At 43.2% G+C, this 24589-nt stretch overlaps 2 protein-coding genes across 6 annotated transcripts in view; one reads left to right on the forward strand and one right to left on the reverse strand.

Moving 5' to 3' along the window:
* Window positions 1–253: 253 nt before the first annotated feature.
* On the reverse strand, window positions 254–9691 carry LOC129709245 (N-lysine methyltransferase KMT5A-like). Of its 2 annotated transcripts, XM_055655483.1 has the most exons (8): window positions 9520–9691; window positions 9184–9260; window positions 6725–6887; window positions 4743–4977; window positions 3477–3564; window positions 3284–3343; window positions 2366–2556; window positions 254–1002 (listed from the first exon to the last, which is right to left on the reverse strand). In XM_055655483.1, the coding sequence occupies exons 1-8, from the start codon at window positions 9521–9523 to the stop codon at window positions 792–794; spliced, it is 1029 nt and encodes a 342-aa protein (XP_055511458.1). In that variant the 5' UTR covers window positions 9524–9691; the 3' UTR covers window positions 254–791. The 2 variants fall into 2 exon arrangements, with proteins under 2 accessions (XP_055511458.1, XP_055511459.1); XM_055655484.1 differs by lacking the exon at window positions 9184–9260 and having other exon boundaries at window positions 9520–9690.
* A 403-nt stretch (window positions 9692–10094) lies between these two features.
* sbno1 (strawberry notch homolog 1 (Drosophila)) overlaps window positions 10095–24589 on the forward strand; it is a 36425-nt gene continuing 21930 nt past the window's right edge. Inside the window, exons 1-7 of one of the 4 annotated variants that reach the window (XM_055655475.1) lie at window positions 10095–10188; window positions 17646–17777; window positions 19284–19578; window positions 20886–20924; window positions 21898–21998; window positions 23391–23484; window positions 24332–24492. In XM_055655475.1, the coding sequence (XP_055511450.1) occupies window positions 17646–17777; window positions 19284–19578; window positions 20886–20924; window positions 21898–21998; window positions 23391–23484; window positions 24332–24492 (822 nt within the window). In that variant the 5' untranslated portion in view covers window positions 10095–10188. Of the gene's footprint in view, window positions 10189–10433; window positions 10584–11123; window positions 11278–17645; window positions 17778–19283; window positions 19579–20885; window positions 20925–21897; window positions 21999–23390; window positions 23485–24331; window positions 24493–24589 lie in introns of those variants that run through there. The other 3 variants (XM_055655476.1, XM_055655477.1, XM_055655481.1) reach the window with 3 other exon arrangements.

The following is a 24589-nucleotide window of genomic DNA, read 5'->3' on the forward strand; positions in this document are numbered from 1 at the left end:
AGTGGGATGATATACCATGTACAAGTGGGAGCAGACTGAGAGGGTAGTGCAGCCTGGCTTTGCCAGGTGGCCAGGCTGTGGGTACAGCAGGACTGCATGGGACTCACTTCATCCATCACTGAGCAACCATTCCCAATGCAGCCTGGTCACGGCCCAGTATTCAGATGCAATCATCTGTGTTAGTCAGTCCCTCAGTGAGGGAGGGCAGCCAAGCCAGGATAGCTGGAATCATCAACAGATACTGCTTCAGTACAACTAGGTCACAGAGTTTATTTCAATAATCTTCAACATGAAGCTTTTGTACACAAACTTTAAATAGCCATTTACAACAGGTGCTCAGGCATGATGAACAATCCCATGTTAAAAATCTAATTCAGCATAAACAATTGCATTTTGAAGTGTCCAATCACCTCTTGCAGATGGAAGGGACAAATTCATTATTCAGCACACAGAACTGTTCTAAAAATGGTCATCACTTCACAAATGATACCATTCAATCACTGAAATATCAGAAGTAAGTTTCTGACACAGAGCATAAAAACAGGCCTAAGCTGCCACTACTGTACAACTGAAATAGTTCACATAAAATACAGAATCTGCTTCATGACAGCAAGCTGCTAAGCACACCCCCGCCCTGCAAGATTTAGTAAGCATTAATATCTAAAAGTTCCAAAGAGGCAAGAACAGCTGCTGGGATCGGGAGCAGCGTGCAATGGGGGTTGATGAATTACCGGAATCACCAAGGCCCAGCAACAACCTCAGTTACAAATGCTGCACTCCTCTCCCCTGCCTCACTGCTTCAGCCAGGGATGTGCTGCAATCGAGGTCTTGCTCCGATCTCCATAGTCGTAGAGCAGCTCCTCCCCTTCAGCAATGTCCCGCGAGGCAACCAGTACAAGATGGGGCTTGCCATCCACGTGGTGCAGCTTGGTCTGACAGTTCCCGTTCTTGCTGTGGTTGATCAGCCGGCCCAGGCGAGTAGTCTCCTTCGTCGCATCCACGCTGGAAATGCGGCACCAAAATCAGGAATTAAAATCACGCTCCTCGAACATGAAAGCCATTCGATAGCCACCCCAAATCAGACTAATCTCACACTGTACAAGAACCATCTTCTGGACAATTTCACTGAGGGCTCCACGTGTCCCTCAACTGGTGTGGAGGCTGGATGTGCACCAACTCCCAGTCCCCAGGTCTGGGGCCTAGGTTGGCAGCACGGAGATGACCCGGCAGTGTTAGCGGAGAGGTCGGGGCAGCGGCCGATGGCGGTGCTGGCTGACGGACACGTGTAAGTGAGGACGTCGCTGCCGAAGGAAGGAACAAAGGAGGACCCGGTATGGGGGGGGGGGGGAAACAAAGGGGGACCTGGCACAGGGGTACTTTGTAAGCATCTTTTATGGGCGACTATTTGCAAACCTTGGGTATGCAAGCGAAGTATTTCACTGTGACTCATCACACATGACAATAAAGTATTTAATTCAATTCATCACAACAGCTGCTTAAGAGTTCTGGGCACAGGCACCACTGATCTCCAGTCCCTTCACACGTCAAGGATACAATCACTGCTCTCAGGGAACATGGATCAGCCAAGCCTGGTGAATACTTTCACAAATTATAAGCAAAGAGAATTTGTTCTCCTCTGGATGGAGGAATGTGGGACCCAATGCCTGAAAGGGAGGGGATGACCGAAGCAGAAACTCTCAGCATGAGTGAAGTGTACTTGACACAGGCCCCGTGCTGGAAGGTGCAATATGCTCAATACCCAGTGCAGACAAGGCCCAACCTTACCCTCTGCCGGACAAATCCAGTGGCAGTCCCAGTGAATCATCCTGCACTCAGTGGGCAACTTACAATCAAAATATTTCTGTGACAATCTAATGGGCCAGAGCTAGGCTGCTGCCACTTGTCACATTTTGGCTGTCAATGCAGTGTTGCAACAGAACCAACTCTGCTGTTTCCTTCAGCAAACTGCAGCTCAAATTGGGCAAATATTACTCCAGGTCATCGAAAGTGTGAAGTCTCTCCATAGATTCATTTTTACCTGTCAATATCCCCCATTTTGGATTAAATACTGATGCTGGAAACGCTCCACACTAAGTTTAGTTTAGAGATACAGCATGGATAGATACACCATGTAAAAGACAGACAACAGACAGTTCAATCAAACAGTTCAGATGAAATATCCAGATGTGAACTGCACTGACAGATCGTCTCCAATTTATGGCAAGAATATTAATGTGTGGGGTGTTCACTGCAGAGAAGCAGAACTGTTAGAATTAGGTGTGGTGACTGCACTAAGCACAGGTGTTGAGCAGAGAGCACTGGGGATGTGGGACCCACCCAGAGCACTGTCAGAGGGAGGGCTTACCAGTACGTTTTACTGAGGTATTGGAAGTAGTACATGTAGCAGCCAGTGGAGGGATCCCGCGCATATTCAGCCTCTCGATTCTTTGCATCGGCAAACTCAATAAGGTCGCCGTGGTATTCCACCACAAAGTCTCCGCGTTGAAAAGGTTTAGTGGCCATCACACCACGGCCCTTCCCGTCAATTACACTAACCTGCAGGAACAGAGGAAGTTCAATCAATCAACCTTTATTGTCATCTGGCAAAGCAACAGTTGTACAGTGCAAAATGAGAAGACGTTTCCACGGGAATACCTGAGCATCGCACATAAAACTTAAACATTTCACACATAAATAAAAACAATCCAGTTCCTGATAAAAACAATACTAATTGTTAAAAAATGCAAATAAAAAACAGCAACATTAAAAATACAAGTAAAAACAGTCATAAATTGTCCAGGGCAGCTGATTTAAGTGGCCAGTGCCAGAGTTGTTATCAAATTGTCAGTGCAAAAAGCAGGTGTTTAGCAGCCTCACAGCCTGTGGAAGGAAACTGTTTAGCAGTCTGGTTGTCCGGGCTTTGATGCTACGGTATCGCTTGCCCGATGGCAGGAAATCCAGATGTTTGTGCAGTCTGTCCTTTGCAGAGAGCAATGGGGATGTGGTTAGGATAATGTCTGCAGTCAGGCGATGCTGGAGATTGTTTTAGTACAATCGCTGTCTCGGTAGAAAACACCACAGACGATACAGGCAATTACACGTAACAAATATTAAATACTGTTGTGTCAGGGGGAATAAAAGCGCACCCTGCCACTTTTCCAGTCCTCTGCCATTAATTGGCCAGTGTGCAGGTTTACATTCACTCAGCACTGGACAATGTTGCTTCCAACCCAGAGCCACGGCTCCAGTTTTAACTCCACACGTTTGCATATTACAACAGTACCTGCATTCCTTCTTCCTTCCCGTTCCGAAGGAATTCGTCAATTATTTTCTTTTCTTCTGACTGCGGGAAGAACAGAAGTGATTAAGTCAGCATGTCTGTGGCCGTATCCAATCATGCAGCAGCAAATGGGAAATCCACCAGCCCTGCACCACCTGGGTGGTGGTAGGCCCAGAGAAGAGTCTGAAAGAGTTACCTTCAGCTGCCCTTCACACTTCCTACAACTCCTGCGGATCGGGTAGTAATCAGTAAGCTTGTGATTCCGACTGGCAGGGCTCTTCATTCTGGCAGGAATGAAGGAGAGCTTAATTAAAGAAAGTCTCCAAGGTGCAGCAGCACAGACATTACAGGAAGGGCAACAGAGTCTGAGAAACACCGCATCTTTGTCCTGCCTCAATCTGCCGAATGGTTAAACTGCCCCACCCGCTTCTGCCAGCCATCAGTTTAGCAGCATAAACATCACAGCATCGCAACAGGCAGCTGGAGGCAGTCAGGCAGGTCACCAGCAACAGCTTGTGGCAACGCTTCCCTTCCAATCGTTGCAAAATTACTCCTTTTGATTTTGGGGATGAAATTATATGATTCTGGAGAGACTGCACTCACTGAAGAGAGGAACATGCACGGTTCTGGTCTCCATATTTAAGGATATACTTGAATTAATTCTGCCGATTCCTGGAATGAAGGGTTGGAGTCCACACACATTATTGAAGGGCAAGAGGTGATCTCGGTAAAAGGTGAATGGTGATATGATATCCCTATGGGTGGGAGTATTGTCCAGAGGGCAGTGTCCCAGATTGAGGGGCTGCCCACCAAAGAGGAGCAGCAATTTCTTCTCAGAGCGCGGCAACTCCTTGCAATTCTCAGAGAGAATGTGGAGGTGAAATCATTCGGAGGTGCCAACTGATATACATTTAATGACAAGGTTGGCAAGGAACATGGGGAGAGAACAGAAAATTTGTGTTGATGCCCATTTTGGATTGACCACAGAAAGACACAAAATGCTGGAGAAAGATCACCATATTCCATCATCCATATTCATAATTCACAACTCTTATCCTTTTGGGCTGTTTATTCACCACTGGCCTTTATCCAACATCTACCTTACCTTCGATTTAAACCAGCATCTGCAGTTCTTTCTTACAAATATAAAAACACCTTGCCTGTGTTCAGCCGTGCTTTGCCAACCCCTTTGCCAGCCGTGCTTTGTGTTGCCCTCCTCTCTCCAGCTATCTTTCCCATCCACTCCTCCCTGTAATTAGTCTAGACAAGCCCACTCAAAACGCTATCTATCCATGTTGTGTCTTTCTTTGGTAAACCAGCACCCACAGTTCCTCGTCATCACTTTAGATCAACTATGATCTCACTGAAAGAGAGAACAGGCTCAATGAGCTGAATGGTCTCCTTTCATTGACATCAAGCTCAAACACTAATGAAGCACAATATCAATGCACGTTTAACTCACGGTGTGCGTTTCTGAGGCTTCACTGTACATTTCCTACGAACATATTTTCTATTTGCTTTTTTGCTTTGATTGTTCCCAAGGGCCGCAGGTCTGCCCTTTTTAGCACATTTCCCACCAGTAGTTGGGGTGGTTGCTGCAGTCTCTGCTCCTTCCTCACTCACATTTGGCTCCTTTTTCTGCTCTTTGCCAGATTTTGTGGAATCTCTAGCACTGGACACACAAACCTTTTGTCCGCCTGCAGGAATAAAGGCAGAGGTTTACACGCTTGATGTAAAAAAACTGTTAAAAGTAGAAACAAACATGTCTTACTCTCAAAAAAAGAAATAGAAGGGACCTCATGCCTGAACCAACCTGATCTCCCGGTTGCTAAACACTTTAATTATCCTTCCCATTCCCACACTGACCTTTCTGTCCTAGGTCTCCTCCATTATCAGAGTGAGGCTAAACGCAAATTGGAGGAACAGGATCTCATATTTTGCTTGGGCAGCTTACAGCCCAGTGCTATGAATATTGATTTCTCTAGCTTCAAGTAACCCCGGCATTCCCTCTTCCCCCACCCAAGTCACACCAGCTTCTCGTTCTCACCTAGTAAACAACTAACAATGGCCTGTTTCCTTTATCATTGTTACTTTATAGCATATCTTTCATTCATTTGTTCTATATCTCTCTAGTTCACCATCTATATCTCTCGTTTCACTTTCCCCCGACTCTAATCTGAAGTAGGGTCGTGATTTTATTAAATGTTTTAGGTCACCCCTCAGCCCACTACAGTCCCAGCGATCCAGCCTTTCACTATATCACAGCTGTAGTGGAGGGAATCTGGAACACCTTCACCCAAAAGCTTACATTGATTCTCTGTGTGCTAAGGGTGTTCTAATCAACCAGGGATCATTGGTATGTTGTTGAACGAGTAATTGCCTGGATAAATTGAAACCACAGCAGTGAGAACAGAATCCTAGTGTTAAAAAGCCAGTGTCTGTAATGCTCATTACCAAGTAACGGATGGTTTTAAAAACCCAACACTCTTCTGGAAACTGAACAGCGTCCAGGAACAGCACCTCATATTCCGCCTGGGTTGCCTGCGTCCGGATGGCATGAACGTTGAATTCTCCCAATTTTACTAGCCCTTGCTGTCTCCTCTCCTTCCTTAACCCTCGAGAAACCCCATAGCGTCCAGGGCAGTGCAGCTGCCGCATTCCTGTCAACTGAGTCATAGAAACTGCAAGCTCTAGAATCTGGAAAATTATTCCGGCCTTTCTCTTTCAAAAAAAAATGCTAGCACCCACCTAGCTTCATGCAGCATGGATAGAGCCCACCTTTCCCATGCTGACCAATATACCTGGTCTACACTAGACCCATCATCTCCCTGTATTCCCGTTCCTCTCTCATCTGCCCACATTTTCCAAACAGCCCCGTCAGTTTATTTCTCCCTACCTCACCCGTTTCCATCCGCCAACCACACACTCCTTATCTTGACTCTACAAGCCCCCTCCCCCCCCTTTACTAACCAGCTTCCAGCACCTGTAACCACTTCTCGTATCACCACTTATTACCTCCCTGCCCCCCCCCCGCCTCCATTCTGTGTCTACCCCCCCACCTCTATCTATATCCCCCACCCCTCCCCACTTCTGTCTCGAACCCACCCTCGCCTTCCCCACCCGGCTCCCTCTACCCATCATCTCCCTCAACTGGTTCAACTCAACAGCTCCCGACTCAGCCAGCCTCCCATCTCTTTACTCTGGCCATCTACCCTTTACATTCTTAGTCTTGATGCAGGGTCTTGACCCAAACATTGACCATCTCTCTGCCTCACAGATGCTGCCTAGCCCACTAAGTTCCTCCAGCAGTTTGCTTTTTTGCTCTCAATACAAATGGTTTGATGATGGATTTCAAATTTATTATTATTATTCACACAATCATTACGCCGAGCAAGAGTTTTTGAAACCGTTTACAAAATACCAAAGGGGATAATCCGCACATACCTCCTTTCTCCTCCTGCATTTCACATTTGACAGTACATTTTACTTGGAACTTCATCTGATTATCTGAAGTGGCAGAGTTTTCATCTTGCAGTGGGACACGAGATGTACGGGTTTTTATGGGGCTCAAACGATGAAAGAACTTTGGTTTAATGCGTGCAATTTCCTAGTGAAACAGGGAGGAAGCGAAAAAAGAAATCAAATAATTTCCAAAGTGCCACACCATAAATTGCTTCCCAAAAAGGTTTTGTATAAATCTACACAGATAATTCCCACAGCAATACACATTCAGAATCACTCCCACAGCAAAATGATAAAAAATGGGACCAGTTCAATTAAAAGCATAACAACAGAAAAATCTTGCAAAAGATTAAACTGCCTTTTGTATCCCAATGATGCAGACAAACACCTATACATCACAAATAGGAATGAACTGGCCCGTGATCAGTTGTTGAACCTGGACCAGAAGCAAACCACATCAGCAGCGAAGCATAACACCACACTGCAAAAATAACATGTTTTTAAAAACCACAGGCTTAATGAAAGAGCTAAACTGTCTTTTGTATCCCAATGATGCAGACAAACACCTATACAAGCAAGAAAACACATAATGGCCAACGTACAAATCATTTACATGTAACATCAGATGAACAGAAGGACTGGGAGGAAGAACAAAGAGGGTCTCCGTGGAATAGAGACAACATCTGCCTGGACTGAGCTCATCACCTCCACGTACCATTAGACTAGCAGCCTGGCAATGCACCACAAAGCTCAGCTGCAGAGACATGCTGGCACCTACACCACCACTGCACCACCAGCTTCAGGCCCAACAGACAAAGATGCATGCAGACTAACATGTTTTTAAAAACATGGCAATTAACAAAATAGCCTATAAAATAGATTAACTATACATATTTTATGTTCCAAATAATTAAATTGGGTCTTTAATGGGAATTCTTCATTGATTGTGGGCAATTTAACAAAGTTGCAAAAACAGTATATGGGCAGATAAACAAAAAGAACTACCCAACCAAATCTGATATTGGAGCATAAACCAAGGGAAGGGAGAGGAAAACTCTTTGAGCCAGCACCGCCATTCATCCAGAATCAGTACCCTGTTCCTGCTTTCTCCCCATATCCCTTGATTCAGTTAGCCCTAAGGTCCAGGAACAGCTTCTTCCCGGCGGCTGTCACTCTACTCAACAACGTACCTCGGTGACTGCCAATCACCCCCCCCCCCCCCAGGAAAAACACTATGTCTGTATATATGCTAATGTAAATATTTATTCAAATCCCTTGGTGCTCAGTCCGCAAGTGACAACGACATACAGTGAAAGTTAGGAATGACACATAAAACATTAATAATAAAACATTATTGATTAAACATGTGAATTAAATAAAATACCACAGCAAAAGGAGGCTACAGATTTTTGGTTATTGAGTAGAGCTACTACTCGTAGAAAAAAAGCTATTTTTATGTCCATAAAAGGACCATCGGCCTATTGAGGTGCAGTGGTGCTGGGGCACCCTGCTGCATACAAATGACTCCCCAAGTAAACAACACTAGAGTGGGACACCCATTACTCGTGAAAGAGCATTTTGGAGACCAGCAGGATGGATTTGCTGGCTGCTGCGGGGATGCAAGCACCTTCTTCCAAACTCAAAATCCGAGTAAAACACAGAAACACAGGACAAGGCCAGGCTCTGCCATATAGTATGATCACATCTGATCTGATATTGGCCCCAACTCCATTACCTCAGTTCTCCCTTTAAACTTCCACCCCCAATCTGACCACATCTGTCTTGATCTTAAATATTATTACATGGCTCAGCCCTTACAGTTGTCTGGGGCAGTGCCACAGATTCATGACCTTCTTCAAATAAATTCCTCCAAATACTATTGAATACATAGTATTGAAATAATATGTATTCTGAAACTGTACTTCCTATTTATTTCTCGGTTTCCCCCAAGGGAAATACGGCCAGCAACATGCCAGTTGCTGAGTGATCAGGCTGCATAACCAGAGCGCCAGGTGACAGCACTTCATGAGTCAGTAACTTTCCAAATGAAGAGGATTAAGTGTCAATCACTTTAAATGTTTACGGCCCGGGAGTTACAAAACGGCAGACTTTTCTTTAATCACCCAAGAATATCAAATACATTTTGAGACACTCCAATCGTTGTGAACAGTTGCCGTTTTTTAATTATATTTTTCAGTCGTTACTTGAATGTTAATTGCCCACGATTGTCAGTGCCCCAGAATCACTCGATGTCAATTCAGTAATTTAGCCAATTGACATCTCCATTAAGTATCACACATTTAAACCCCGTGCAAATAGCCGCGGACGCAGTGTGAAGGCCAGAATGGGCTATGGGGTTTAAGAGGGGCCGGGGCATATGCTGGGAGGGAAGGGCCGGCTCGGGGCCTCGGCTCCCCCGCCCGCCTGCCTGTCGCTTGTACCTCATCCATGGCTGCCTGTTGCCGGTTCTCCTTCGCCGCCGTGCCTCTGCCGTCTTTCTGCGCTGCGTTTACCTTCCCTAAGGATTAAAACATATCGAGACAAGGCTCAACGCATTATGGAGGGGGTCAGATGAGCCGACTGAGCAGAGCCGAGCAGCCGGGCGGGCGGACAGGCGTCAGGTGCTTGGAGGAGGATGTGGGCGAGGGAGCTAGCAGCGCGGCGGCGCCACCGCCATCTTTAACGCTACCGTATTGACTGTAAACGCCAGCCAGGCGCCCCCCCAAAATAAAACACCGCAGCGAGAGCTGGACTGAAGAACAGTTAGAAAATATTACCCATAGTATTGAAAATAATCCAAGAAAGGAACAAAAAGACGCTGATTTTTAACAAAAAGCACTATCACTAAACTACAGCAGATTGGCCGCATCAACACTTTTCCAAACCAAAGTTTTAAACGTTGCGCTCATCAGCCTAACTTGAGTAAATCACCATATCGCAGCCTCTGATTGGTCGGGATTGCAGACACCGCCCCCCCATATGCCCATTGCCTGGCGGCCCATTGGGCGAGACGGACGTCAATCAGCCGGCGCCAGCAGGTTAGGGTGCACCAGCCGCCGGGAGTTTAAATTACGCGCCGGCTTTTTATTGGTCGCGCTGACGTCGGCGGCGATGACGCCACGCTGCGGGAGGGCGGCGGCGTTGGCGCTGGTGGTCACGTGCTCCGGACTCGCCGGCGGTGTTTTGGGGGAGTTTTTTTTATATTTAAAAAAAATAAGGGGAAAAAAAATAATTCCCCGCATATTCAACAAAATCATGCTAGACCATTCAAGTTGCTTGGGGGCTTGTGGGATTCGATTGGCAGCGCGGTTGGCGGGAAGGGCGGGCGGTTGGACGGTCCCGGCCCCGGGTCACGTGATGGGAGATGGCGGCGGGAGGCGCCTGACATGGCGGCGGCGGCTGGGCAGTGAGCGGGCGCCGTGTCCTCGCCTCACCTCAGCGCAGCGGTGAGTGGCCTCCCTCCGTCCCCCCGGCGCTGCTCCCCTCACCCACCCCCCGCCACACACACACACCGCACACACACACACACACACACACACGGCCGCCCTTGTCAGGCTGAGGGGACATCCCCAGGAAAACAAAGGCCGATCTCGGTGCGAGCCTCTCCTCGCTCGGTCGGTCGGGCCGCTCCGACAACGAGACCGCCTGCATCGTGCGCTCGCGTCCCAGCGAGCTCCTCTCACAACTAACTGCCTCTAGTTGGAGAAGCAGCGTGAGAACAATAGTGAGGGAAGGAAGGAAGGAAGGTTGTTGTTGGGAGAACAGGAGTCAGTGGCTGAGGGAAGCTCGGGCCTTCCCGGCGCGGCGTGTGGGAGGAGGATCGGCAGCAGCAGCAGCGAGGGTTTGTCTTATTTCGGTTTCTCTTGTTATACCCTGGTTTGTGAATCTCCGGGCTTCGGCTGTTTCTCGTCCTCAGCCACCATTACGCAGCCATAAAATAACCCGGAAGTTTGCTTTCTTACTGAGCACGTGTTACAACCAGAAGGTTAAGGTTTCGCTCTCCTTTAACCACCCCTTCCTCCTTTCCTACATATTTATTTTCTCGCTCTGGCCATCTTAATGTAGGTCAGATTATTTTCCTTTCCTTGAGGCCGCGCGTTCAATGGTTTAACCGTCCTGAGAACCTCTGTCTTTGTATGAAAGGCTTGGGTTCCAGAATCGGGCAGCTGCCGGGTGTTGTAACAGTGGGAGTTGCGGGTATGTTTTGCGGGACTATAGTGTATCCTGAGAAGCCTAAAATAAATGTTTCATTTATTTCAGATGGTTCGATTGAGGTTCTCTCAACTTAATTTGGAGTTGTTGATTCGTTTCAGTTTAAGGACGCCCTATGCGCTCATCTTCAAATTCTCTTGTGCTTTATGTCCCTCGGCAAAGAAAAAAATACTTACTTTAGTTAGATAAATACTGAATGTTCGCTTTTAGAAATAATAAATGGGGCTATGGGAGGAAGTCATGTTGGGAATGAGTGAAGACTCATTGACAGTTTCGGTTCACTTCAAGCTTTATTCCCAGTTCAGTGATCTTGGCCTTTGAAGGTAAACTATGAAACTATGTTTTACAGAAAACTGTCTTTGTAACCAACACGTTATTGAATACGAAGGCAGTGTACTCAACATCGAGTCCAAATATTTTATTTGATTTATAACTTTTTTTAAAGGAGTTGACGCTGTCGATCAGTTGGACACTGGTTAAGTTAATTTCTTTTAGCTAGTCAGCCTGTTAATGGATTTAGATTTTTGGAGAGGTTGAAGATGCAAGGAATTGCAATACTGGAGGAACTCGCTGTGTCAGGCAGCATCTGTGGAGGGAATGGACAGGTGATGTTTTCGGTTGTGATCCTTCAGACTATTTATGTCTTGGATTATTGGATAGTTTTAATTATAGTTGATAGTTATCTCAAGACTATCCTGTGTTGTTGCTCCATCAATTGTCTATATTATATATTTTGCATCAACAAAGTAATCATTTTGTTTCCTTTCATCTTTCTTCCCCATTCCAAAATTTACTGTCAAAGGGGATGCATTTTGTTTTGGTCAGCAACTCAGCTAAAATGTTTTGCTTTGTTCCAGGCACCTTTTACCCTTTGTAAAAAAAAAAACTTGCCTTGCAACGCCTTTTAATTTTCGCTCACACACCTTAACGCGGTGCCCTCTAATATTTGCCATTTCCATTCCCGGTGAAAGGGTCTGACTGTATCAACCCAATATTTGTGAACATACAGGGTTTCTTGGAGGCTGTACTTAATTTTCACCTTGACGTTAGATTCTGCACTCTTACTGTTTCATCTTTAAAAGATTCCCACTTGTTGGACAAATGCTTACCCACAAGGTCCTGTCTTTGACATTCAAGTTGACCTCCCTTTCATCTGAACGTTAATTTGTGGATTATCCATATTGGAGGCTGAGTGGAGATCTGACAGAAGTTAAAAAAAATTGAGGGGTGTAAATAAGGAATCTGCCAAGGTGGAAATGTAAAATATTAAAGGGAATAGCTTTAGAGTGGGAGAGTATTAAGGAGATGTGCAGAGCAAGCTGTTTTTGCACAAAGTGGTAGATTTCTGGAACCCGCTGCCAGAGTTATTGTCACGTGTGCTTAAATACAGTGACATTTTTGTTGCTTGCAGTTCAGTGGAAATCCTACTATACATAAGGCACAATCGTATAAGAGTGTAAGATATTAGAGTACTCGAGGAACACCAAGTTTTAGTTGCCATCTTTTTTCCTTCTGAAAAAAAAAATTAAGAGTCTTAACTTGGCCATAAAGGCCTGTTGTCCTGAGGGCAGTACTGGGTCGGACTTGTAGGGGCTGACCAGTTGATGTCCACAGCTGTTCCTCTGCCATTCCATGCCACTGCAGGCCTCATCCGTTCTATTTCAATGTTTGAGAAACATTTAGACAAATGCATGGATAGGACAGGCTTAGAGGGATACGGGCCTAATGCAGCAGATGGAATTGGTGTAGATGGGACATGTTGGCTGGTGTGAGCAAGTTGGAGCGAAGAGTGTGTTTCCACGCTGTAAGACTCTATGACTACCTTGAAGCCTAAAGAGTATTTCCCTGAGGCCCTTCCCCATACTCCTCATAATACACAAAATTTTCCATATTGTGAACCATCCGGATCCACGATATGTTAGACTTCTATCATCCAAGCATTGACGTAGGTTGGTGGTGAGCTGCCTCCTTGACCTACTGCAGCCTGTGAGCTGAAGATACTAGTATGCTGCTCTTTGAGAGGTTGCAGTTTTTGCTTTTTGGTATCTAATTTTTAGTCTCGATCTTAGTTCCTTCTATACTTTACAACATGACTGGACACTTATATTATTGGAAGCGGGAAAGAGCATTTCATGGGGGCTCAGATTATGATGAATGCAGCGTTAATAATAAGCAATGGTGCTTGATATGGCATCAAGCATGACAATAGTACTGTACATAATGTATCAAGCATATGGCATCAAGAATGGCAGTAATACTGCACATATGGCATCAAGCATGACCGTGGTACCGTACATATGGCATCAAACATGACTGTGGTACCGTACATATGGCATCAAGCATGACGGTAGCACCATACATATGGCATCTAACATGACAATAATACTGCCCATATGGCATCGAGCATGACAGTGGTACCATACGTATGGCATCAAACATGACCATGATACCGTACACATGGCATCAAGCATGGCAGTGGCAATGTATGTAGTGGAGGTGGAGAGTGTCCTGATAGAAAAACAAGATTTGGTCTTCAAAATGATTGGCCCTGTCTGGCAAAATTGTTGTAGGTAGATGCATGCTAGACCCGTGTACTGCACTGCTTACAGTGCCCTCCATAATGTTTGGGACACAGCATTTATTTATTTGCCTCTCTACTCCACAATTTGAGATTTGTAATAGAAAAAAATCACGTGGTTAAAGTGCACATTGTCAGATTTTAATAAAGGCCATTTTTATACATTTTGGTTTCACCATGTAGAAATTAGAGCAATGCTTATACATAGTCCCCCCATTTCAGGGCACCATAATGTTTGCGACACAGCAATGTCATGTAAATGAAAGTAGTCATGTTTAGTATTTTATTGCATATTCTTTGCATGCAATGACTGCTTGAAGTCTGTGATTCATGGACATCACCAGTTGCTGGGTGCCTTCTCTGGTGATGCTCTGCCAGGCCTGTATTGCAGCCATCTTTAGCTTACGCTTGTTTTGAGGGCTAGTACCCTTCAGCTTTCTCTTCAGCATATAAAAGGCATGCTCAATTGTGTTCCGATCGGGTGATTGACTTGACCATTGACCATTTTTTAGCTTTGAAAAATTTTGTTGCTTTAGCAGTATGTTTGGGATCATTGTCTTGCTGTAGAATGAACTGCCGGCCAATGAGTTTTGAGGCATTTGTTTGAAGTTGAGCAGATAGGATGTGTCTATACACTTCAGTATTCATTATGCTACTAACTACCATCAGCAGTTGTATCATCAATGAAGATAAGTGAGCCAGTACCTTCAGCAGCCATACGTGCCCAGTCATAACACCCCCACCACCGTGTTTCACAGATGAGGTGGTATGCTTTGGATCTTGGGCAGTTCCTTCTCTCCTCCATACTTTGCTCTTGCCTTCACTCTGATATAAGATGATCTTTGTCTCACCTGTCCACAAATCCTTTTTCCAGAACTGTGGTTGCTCTTTGAAGTACTTCTTGGCAAACTGTAACCTGGCCACCCTATTTTTGCGGCTAACCATTGGTTTGCATCTCGCAGTGTAGCCTCTTTATTTCTGTTCATGAAGTCTTCTGCGGACAGTGGTAATTGTCAAATCCACATCTGACTCCTGAAGAGTGTTTCTGATCTGTTGGACAGGTGTTTGGGGATTTTTCTTTATTATAGAGATAATTCTTCTGCCATCAGCATTGGAGGACTTCCTTGGCCTGCCAGTCCCTTTGCGATTTAGTAAGCTCACCAGTGCTCTCTTTCTTCTTAATGATGTTCCAAACAGTTGATTTTGGTAAGCCTAAGGTTTGGCTGATGTCTAGCAGTTTTATTCTTGTTTCTCAGTCTCAAAATGGCTTATTTGACTTTCATTGGCACAACTTTGGTCCTCGGGTTGATAAACAGCAATAAAAGTTTCCAAATGTGATGGAAATACTATGTGCTGAGAACACTCTTATACCTGCATTAAGGAGGCAATTAAACAAACGCACCTAAGCAATGGCCATGTGTCCCAAACATTATGGTGCCTTGAAATGGGGGGGGTGTATGTATAAACACAGCTGTAATTTATACATGGTGAAACCAAAATGGCCTTTATTAAAATCTGACAATGTGCACTTTAACCACATGGACAAATGTCAAATTGTGGAGTACAGAGGCAAATAAATGATGGGTCTTTGTTCCAAACACTATGGAAGGCGCTGTATAGCTGATCCGGTCTAGTAGGTGTGTTTAAATTTGTTATTTGCTCTGAGTGGATATTAAAATAGTTGTATATACTTCCGCAAAAATATTGAGTTGAGAAATGAAACAATAAGCTTGCTGAGGCACATACTTTAAAAGTTTCCCTAATCTTAGATTCAGTTCCTGAACCACTTGCCTTTGTGACTACGGTGTATACCAACTTGTGGTGACCACAGTGTACACCGATTAGCTTCATGGTAGCAAGTAGAGATTAGTGGTGGAAGGTTGTTTTTAGGACTGGAGGTCCGTGACCAGCAGTGTGCCTCAAGTAAATGTTGGCACCATTGTTCAACATCCTTGTGGATTTGGGTGAGATAACTTAAGGCATGATTGGTAAGTTTTCAGATGATAAACTGGGTAGAATTATAGATTGTTAAGAAGGTTGTCAAGAATAAGTGAGTTCGGTATTCCTAAAAACACAAGGAATCATGGGATTTGTCAAAGGTCATTCGTGATAAAGAAAAAGCGAACGAAGCGCTGGCTGTATAAACTGTATAAATTGTTAAGTATTCTACCAATGAATTAATGTAGAATGCTGTCAACTCAACAGTGGACAGGCGTCGCTTTTTTATGAACATTTATTCGATCTTATTTCTATCTCACTTCACAACCCTGCCCTCTGGAATATGCAGAACCTCTCCTGGCAGCGTTGGAGGACATTCATTCTCTCCCCCCCCCCCCCCCCCCCCCCCCCCCGGGTTCGATCCCCCCCCCCCAGGTCTGTAAACACGCAGCAGCTCAGCTGCCGAGAATGTTTATCTCGAGTGACCTATGACCTGGGCATGCGCAGTTGAAATACCGAACTCGCTTATTATAACTGCATATTGATGAGTTCAGTAAGTGGGCCAAAGAATGGTAAATGGAGTTGAATTCATGCCAAACCAGGATAAAACTTTTGCAGTGAATGGTGGGAACATTGGGTGTGTTGTAGGACAAAGATGTTGGAATACAAGTGCATAGTTTCCTAGAAGTGGTGCCACAGCAAGGGCACTGAGTGTGAAGTTTGCATACAGGCGGCACTTGGGAGCATTGTGTTCAGTGTTCAGTTCACTACTTGGAGGTTTTTGTTATCGTGTCATAGGAAAAATGCAATTGAGCTGGAAAGAGTTGAGGAAAGGATTAGACAATGTTGCCAGGACAAAAGGAATAGAGTTATAGGAAAAGGTTGGGCAGACTAGGACTTTATTCCTTGCAGCATAGGAGACTGAGGTAATCATTTGTGTATACAATCACGAGGGGGACTAGATGGGGTGAATAGTCTTTTTTCTAGGGGATCTAGAACTAGAGGGCATTGGTTTAAGGTGAGAGAGGCAAGATTTGACAGGAACCCCAATGGCAACACTTCACTCATGGGATGGTGGATACATAGAACAAGTTGCCAGAGGAAGTAGTTTCGGCCGGTACAATAATAACAACATTTAAGAGAATTTGAACATGGGTAGAAAGATCTGGAAGAACATGGGTCATCTGTGGGCTATTGGGATGAGTTTAGATGGGGCCTCTTTGTCACTATGGACAATTTAGGCCAAATAGTGTGTTTCTGTTCTGTATGACTCAGTATGACAGAAGTTCACTAAGACTTCCTTGACAATCTTTCCAACTCCTGATCCCTCTTGTTTTGAATGGCTTTGTTCCATGGGTTGCTTTCCAAGTTGTATACTTGTAAAATATATTTAAAGAGCTGCAGATGCGGGTTTAAATCGAAGGTAGACATTTACGAATATTTACCCTGTAAATATATTGCTGTATTCTCAATGTTGCTGTTTGGACCCCTGGGTCTCAGTATTACATTGTGGGCATACCTTCACACAGAGCACTCATGATATCAAAAACGTGGGGTTGCATGTTAAATGATCTCTTGCTCACAATCCTTGAGTTTTTAAACAAGCTTGTTTTAAATAAACTGGTTAATTGTGGGTTGCCGAGTTGACTGAGGATGGTGTTAAAGGTATACATTTTATCAGAGATATGAAGCAGCTCTGGGTCTTGACATTATGCCTTGTATATTGGAGCCCCAAGCTTCAATCAATTCCAACAGCACTGTTTGCTTCCGCAGAAAATAAACTATCCAAAGGGAAGAGGAAATAAACTGCAGCAACCTTCCCCAATAAAAGCAGGATAAGTTTTCCAGAAACATCCATCGAATGGGAGATAAATTACTTAAAAATTGTGGCATGAAAATCAATCTCCAGATGCTTCCAGAAGAGGCTAACAGATACCCGATCGACCATGTTGCCAAGAAGACTCCCAACTGACCCAGTTACAATTTGTTTCGTAGCAAGATTACATTTACCATTGGTGTGTTTTCCACAAAACTATTCCCTTGTATGTCATGACACTGAGCTATCGTGCATTAAAAAACTAACGGCAAACATGTGATTGGTGCTATTGTTTTGAGTTTCATGTTTACTTTGTCTAAGGAAGGCATAATGTAATAATCCATTCTGTTGATATCTAGATGACAGACCCAGGCCAAGATCTTCTGCTTGCTGCTCTGAGCGAAAGTGGGATTAGCCCGAATGACCTTTTTGATGCAGATCCACTGGACACTGGCTTGATGTCTCCTCTGTCATCTGGTGGCTTGCAGCAGGTGAAAATGGCTTTTTATATCATTTAATTTCTACAACTGTTTCTTTACTTTGGATGTGACTGAAATTTCTAGATTAAAATGGAAACTAGGGTTAGATCTATTGCAATTGGCCCCGACTGTGATTGCAGGACACAGAATTTGCTTCTCCCAACTTATCCAGCAACTCATTCTAGATATTCACTGCCCTCTGTGATGAAAAACCTACCCCTTGCATCCTATTTAAATTTCTCTCCACATCCCTTAAACATCGCATCTAATTTTAGATTTCCCTGCCATGGGAAAGAAACATACTATCCATTTCTTGCAATGCTCCTTGTAATTTTATAAACCTGACGTTTCTCACATTGGCCTCTCACGTGTCAGAGAATAAACCCAGCCTGTCCAATTTCCCCACATTATAACCACCAGCCAGCAGATTTTTTTCTTCTGCACTCTATTGCTACTGTATCCTTCCCATAGTAGTCATTGGAACTAAACACTATTCCAAAAGAATTCAATGTTTTGTATAGGTACAAATGACATCCCAACTCTTGCACTCATTGTCCTCGCTTGTGCAGGCAAGCATATCAAATGCCCTCTGCACTCCCTATCCGCCTCTGTTGCCACTTTCAGTGATTTATGGTCTTACACTCTCAGTACATCAATGCTCCAGAGGTCCTTGCCATTGCCTTCATATGTTCTACCATAATATAACTCAATGGCAGTGTCCAAAAATGGAGCTGAAGTAAGTATCTGAAGGGAATGAATTTACAGGAATATGGTGAGAGCAGGGGAATGGTGTGGGCAGGATTGCTCTTGCATGGAGCTGATTCACACTCAATATGTCGAATTATTTCCCCCTGTACTGCAATCATTGTGAATTCCACCCCTTTGCCTCTCCGTCTCTGCTCTGTTTAAAGTTGCTGTTTAATATTTCCCCGTCCTTTAATTAAAACTGATCTAATGCATTAGTGTTAGTTAAATATGTTGTTTTTACTGTAAATGTGCTCTATAACTACAGTTGCAATTTTAGGTTTAGTTTTCGGTAATGTTTCCGAATTCTTGTTTCAAAAGTTTCAGCAGGAGTAACCTATGAGCTGTCAGTACATAAGGTGATGAATCAGATTATTATTTATGGAGTTTCTGTACTATTTCCTGATTCCATGCAACTGTACAGCGGTGAACAGTACATAATAGGCCACTTAATCCAACTTGCTCTACATGAGCTTCCTGCTTTTTCATCTCATTCTGTAAACTATCCTTTTCTTTCTTCTTTCATTAATCGTAAATGCTGTTCACCTTGCTCTTAATTCCTGATTTAATTTGTTCATCACCACGGCAAGTTGATGGGCTGCAAGTAAAGACTCTCAGTCTGTTTTATTGAACTGCTGAGTCATTTTAAAAACTTCCACTGGGCCACCATTCAGTTTTAGTTTGAGAAATGATTGCAAACCTCTGACTTCCTGGTTATTCTACTTCAAACATGAGACCATTTTCATTTCTATAATTATATTTTTCTGTCAACAGCCACCAACAGCTACCACTTTTGTGCTAAATCAGCTGAATCAGCTGCCAAACCTTGGAACAACATTAATTGTGACAAAGGCACCTGTAAATACAGTATCTCGTCCCACTGTCACTGTAGCAAAAATAATTCATAGCAGCTCCCTCGCACTCACCTCAACTGCTGCTCCAGCATTGGCTACGGCATCATCCAAGGACCAGATCCAACTTAAAGACTTGCTTAAAAACAACAGCTTATCTGAACTGATGAAAATGAAGCCACCGTCTAATATTGTTCAACCCATTACAACAGCAGCCAGTAAGTTATTTGCATTTAAGATCATTTTTGTTTGAATTGGGTCATTCTGTATAACTTTAGAAAGATTTGAAACAATAATTAACACAGACCAGGGAAGATAATTTGCTGTTAATGCACTTAAATATTGTAGAATATTTAATTTTAAAATCATTTTGAAAAATGTTCATAGTTAGACTGCATAGGTAAGTTGAACTTGGATGCAAGTTGGTAATACTTTCTTGCATTTGCAGTATCAACGTCAAACCATTGGATGTGCATTTTATTAGCAATGTGATTGTGAAGATATAGTTTATTAAACATCAACAGGCACATAAATGGACAAGTGAATGCCAAGAAGATTTACTAGAATACTCCTTTTATTTTTGAACCAAAGTGGCTCTCCTCATGTTTTCCACATTATTTTTGTTTCATTTTCTATTTCCTTGCTTTTCCACTTCATAATCCATATCTTGCTGAAATCCCTCTTGTAACTTAGCTTTGTCTCATCAGCAAATTTGGACATATTGTGCTCGATCTCTTCATCTAAATCATTGATCTAGATTGTGAAGAGCTGGGACCCTAACATTAATCCCTGCGGCACCGTAGAAGTTGCCCCCTCCGAACCTGAAAATAACTTGTCAGTGACTCCTATTGTTTTACATTTTGAATAAAGCCAAGCCACCTGCTTACTTCACTGCTCGTCGTTTGCTTTATTCAAATTTAATCCCATGATATCAGATTGATCAATATAAATTTCAATATAAGATTCATCATAATATGATTATTGTTTCTGAAAGGCCCCTCCACCACCGGATCGTCAGCTAACCCAATACACTATACTTATCTAGAACATCCTGTTCCTAGTTGATCCCTCCACATACACTCTGTAATTTCACCCTTTAACGGTGTTAATCAAAACTCCATGTTTTCAATTGCAAAATAGCTGATCATTGTTTTCCTAGGTATATAGAACGAAAGAGCACAACAGCATTCTCTTCTTGCCAATTTATGCTTCGCACTGTAGCCATGTGGCCATTTGTAAGATTTGGCTGAAGAGATTGTGTAATTCTTGTCTGTAACGTAGCCATTTATTTTTGTCTGGTAAAGATTAAGTGTAGATTAAATGTATATAATCTTCTGAAGATTCTACTTATTAGGTACAATTAGTCCAGAAACATATTTAGAAAAAATCATCAGAAAAGAACGATTAATTTGAAACATAACTGCAGTTTTTTGTTAAATAAGTGTTTAATATTATTAATGCAAGGAAGTTGAGCGACTTTCCAGAATGCATCAGAAACTTTTTCCCCTACTTAACTTCCTTACAGAAATTGTACTACTCACTTCTAAGATGGCAAATAATCCAGGTAAGGTAGTAATATCAGATCACAGAAGCTCAACACAATGGAGGCATACCTAGTGATTACGTGGTGGATTAGTGGGCAACATTTTTGGTTGAAGTTTGATATGCTGTGAAGTTTGGCCAGCACCCTCTCCTGTATTTAGTACCAGAGGTCAGAGGTTAGAATTATTTATCCTGTTTTCACACTGGTGAGTTTGTAAATGTACTATATACCAAGCTATCCTGCAGCCTTGATAATTACTTTGGTAAATTTTCTTTGCATCTCATCTCTGGTTATAGCTTTGTGTTGGGGCATCTTTTACAGTTATGCTTGCATGTTGTTGGTGTGGGGCTGAGGTACGTTTGTATATATCTTCCAGTACACCTTTGCATTGTATAATAATCGGGAAGGAATCTGCACAGTGTTTCACTGAATAAAGCAGAGGCATTGAATGTACATCTGGGAGTAATGATTGAAGCAGAAACTTAAAACGTTAGGCAGGTCCGGCAGCATCTGTAGAAGGTGAGTTAGTGTCTAACTAGACGATGGACAGAAATAGCTGGAGTAACTCAGTGGGTCAGGCAGCATCTCTAGAGAAAAGGAATAATTGACGTTTTGGGTTGAGGCCCTTTTTCAGCATGGATGACAAATGATTAGAACTGGTGAAATTATAGTGGTCTGGAATGTTAATTGTTTTATGGAATCTTTCAGACTTCACTCTCTATTTTCTGCTTTTTTTGGTGAATATTTTATCCTGAAAATGTAATGGATGCAATGTAACTGAGCGCAAGCATGAAGATGCGTTAAATCACTTCATTAGTTTAGGACGAGTGAAGTTTTTGATTAATGTGTTTTTATTGTTCAGGCAAAATATACTGACAAATATAATTGGACCTTGTATTGTGGCTGATCAGGCATACATTTTAAATTAGCATTACTAATATAATTGGGAATTGTGGCTATTTAGAGTTAAAACAATTGTATGTGTTGTTTGCAGCTGATTTGAACAATGGTGTGAAGAAGGAATCACTGAGTAAAGAGGTGACTCGAATATGGGTCAATGAAGACATCAAAGTGCGGAGCTTCTCTCCCACTCCGGTAATTATATTTCACAGCTTTGACATTTTGCCACTGTCAGTAGAAATGCATGGAGGTCTTTACCTGTTCCTTTCATGGTTTCTGTTTGGACTTGTAATTATATGCTGATAGTCTGGTATAACTTGCAGAGTGATCTATGTTTTTTCAACCTGGCCCAGAGCCACAGCATTCAGTTAAAAGTTGTTGCCTAAAAGATGGTGCCTGTCTTCATCTCAGTGAGGACATGAAGCAAATACTCTATAGTTATGCCAGTGTAGGCCAGATTTTAGCCACCCTGTGGGTTTTTCCTCAGAACCCTTATCAACGTACGCACTCTAGTTTCACATTCTTCTACGGCAGAGCAAAGCTTCCCACTATCGACGTGCTCAACATCCCTTACAATCTTGTATACCTCTACTCCAAGCGAAGCAAGCCCAGCCCGTCAGTGTCATCTTGTAACAGAAACAATGCATCCCAGGCAACATCCCGGTGAAACTCCACTGCATCCATTCCAATGCAATCTGTTCTTCCTATAGTTTGGCAGCAACAATTGCACTCTGTATCATTATAAAATTGCATCTCAATGCTCAGGTCAGGTCGGGGGGGGGGGGGGGGGGTTCCCCCCGCCACGGGTACCATGTAAGGGGGCAGTGGACCCTCAGCGGGACCAAAAACAAGACCTGTCAAATGGCGGATGAGCATCTAGCGAGCCAATGGCCATGCACACTTCAGTAGAAGTTGCGATCACTGTCGTACATAGCATTGTAAGGAATGATGATAAATCACACAGCAAAATCCAATTATTCCAGCGGTGGAAGTCCGCAGGAACTGGAGGACAGAGATGTGTGGTGTGTCCGTCACCGTTCCCGTTGAAAACCAGCACCACTGCGTTGCTAATGTTTTCAACGATGATGATGATCAATGAACTACAACACATCCCTGCTTCCCTCTACCACCCCAACATCAATTTAGTTTCTTTGATCTATTATGATGACCTTTATAATGTGGCTGTTTACTAATATACAAAGTTCATGTACAAAGAGTATGGGACGGGATGTTCCATGATCATCGTTCCTTATGGAACACATGATTCTTAAAATGTGCATGGGATTTTTCTCCCCTTAATTTAAACTAAGATGCATTGAATCTAGACAGTATTTATTTTTTAAGTCAATTTTGTTTTTTTTTCCTTTGGGAGATTTATGATTTTCATTCTTTGTAATTGTGTAACTGCTGTTGACCAATAATGCCTGCCAATCTTTGAAAACCAATCCAAAACTACCTTTTCCTATAAAGGTTTTGTGCTTGCTTTTAAGAGTTAGTGAAGAAAGTGGAAGAGATACCAAATAGGTCATCTGTTCTTTGGCTGAGTTTTCAGTTTGTTGTCCTAATCTCTCTCTTAATATTTGATAGAAATTGCCTCTGAAAGATGAAGAGGAACCTGAGGAGGAGGACGATGAGGAGATGGGGCATGCGGACACATATGCTGAATATATGCCAATGAAATGTAAGCCTTTTTCTCAAAGTCCTCAATTCATTTGTCTACCTCTATTTTAATTTAGTAGTCAAGTTTACTGAATTACTATAACAACTGAATACTGAAAGTTTATATCTTGCAATACATTTGCGATTAACAAGGAAATGGCAGAAGAGTTGAACAGGTACTTTAGTTCTGTCTTCACTAAGGAAAGCACAAACAATCTCCCAGATGTACTAGTGGCCAGAGGACCTAGGATGACGGAGGAACTTAGTCAGGAAATGGTGTTGGGTAGACTGATGGGACTTAAGGCTGATAAATCCCCAGGGCCTGATGGTCTGCATCCCAGGGTAATCAAGGAGGTGGCTCTGGAAATTGTGGATGCAATTTTCCAATGTTCTATAGATTCTGGATCCCTGTGGATTGGAGAGTAGCTAATGTTATCCCACTTTTCAAGAAAGGAGGGAGAGAGAAAGCAGGGTATTATAGACCAGTTAGCCTCACATCGGTGGTGAGGAAGATGCTGGAGTCGATTATCAAAGATGTAATAGCGGCGCATTTGGATAGCAGTAACAGGATCGGTCCAAGTCAGGATGGATTTATGAAGGGGAAATCATGATTGACAAATCTTCTGAATTTTTAAAGGATGTAACAAGTCCCCACCAGCTCTTTAGAGTTAAGCAGTTATTCAAAACTACAGGCCATCTCAAGATAGTCTGACCAATTTCTTGGGCTCGTGATTTTTTTTGGCAGTAAAAATGCATGTTCTAAAGTCTACTGTATCTGGATTGTCACGGTTACTAAAGCAGATAATAGTTTAGTACTTAACACCAGTAAACCTGCCTAACTTTCACAAATGTATTAATTTTGTTAAAAGTAAAAGTTGGATTGCGCCATCCTGATCCAGTTGTGGAGACCAGTTCCTTATCAAGTGTGACACCTCCTGATGTTTGGTATCGGTTGACTCTACAGGAGGAGACCATTGACAGTGGCTGGCTGTCTGCTTTGCAGCTGGAAGCAATTACCTACGCTGCTCAGGTACTGAGCTTTTAAAACAATTGGTCTACATGCAAATAAGTTGAGCAGCAATGCCCTCAGATCCAAGTGTGGCCATTACTAAGTCCTGTTCAACATT

The sequence above is a fragment of the Leucoraja erinacea genome, chromosome 25 (genome assembly GCF_028641065.1).
Source record: "Leucoraja erinacea ecotype New England chromosome 25, Leri_hhj_1, whole genome shotgun sequence".
In the NCBI taxonomy this organism is placed as follows: Eukaryota; Metazoa; Chordata; class Chondrichthyes; order Rajiformes; family Rajidae; genus Leucoraja; species Leucoraja erinaceus.

Excerpts from the sequence above, each read along its gene's own strand:
- LOC129709245 (XM_055655483.1), bottom strand. Across the intron at positions 6,888-9,183 it reads AACAGGCAGCCATGGATGAG|GAAATTGCACGCATTAAACC; the intron begins GTACAAGCGACA and ends CTGTTTCACTAG. Across the intron at positions 2,557-3,283 it reads GGAAGGAAGAAGGAATGCAG|GTTAGTGTAATTGACGGGAA; the intron begins GTACTGTTGTAA and ends CTGTTCCTGCAG.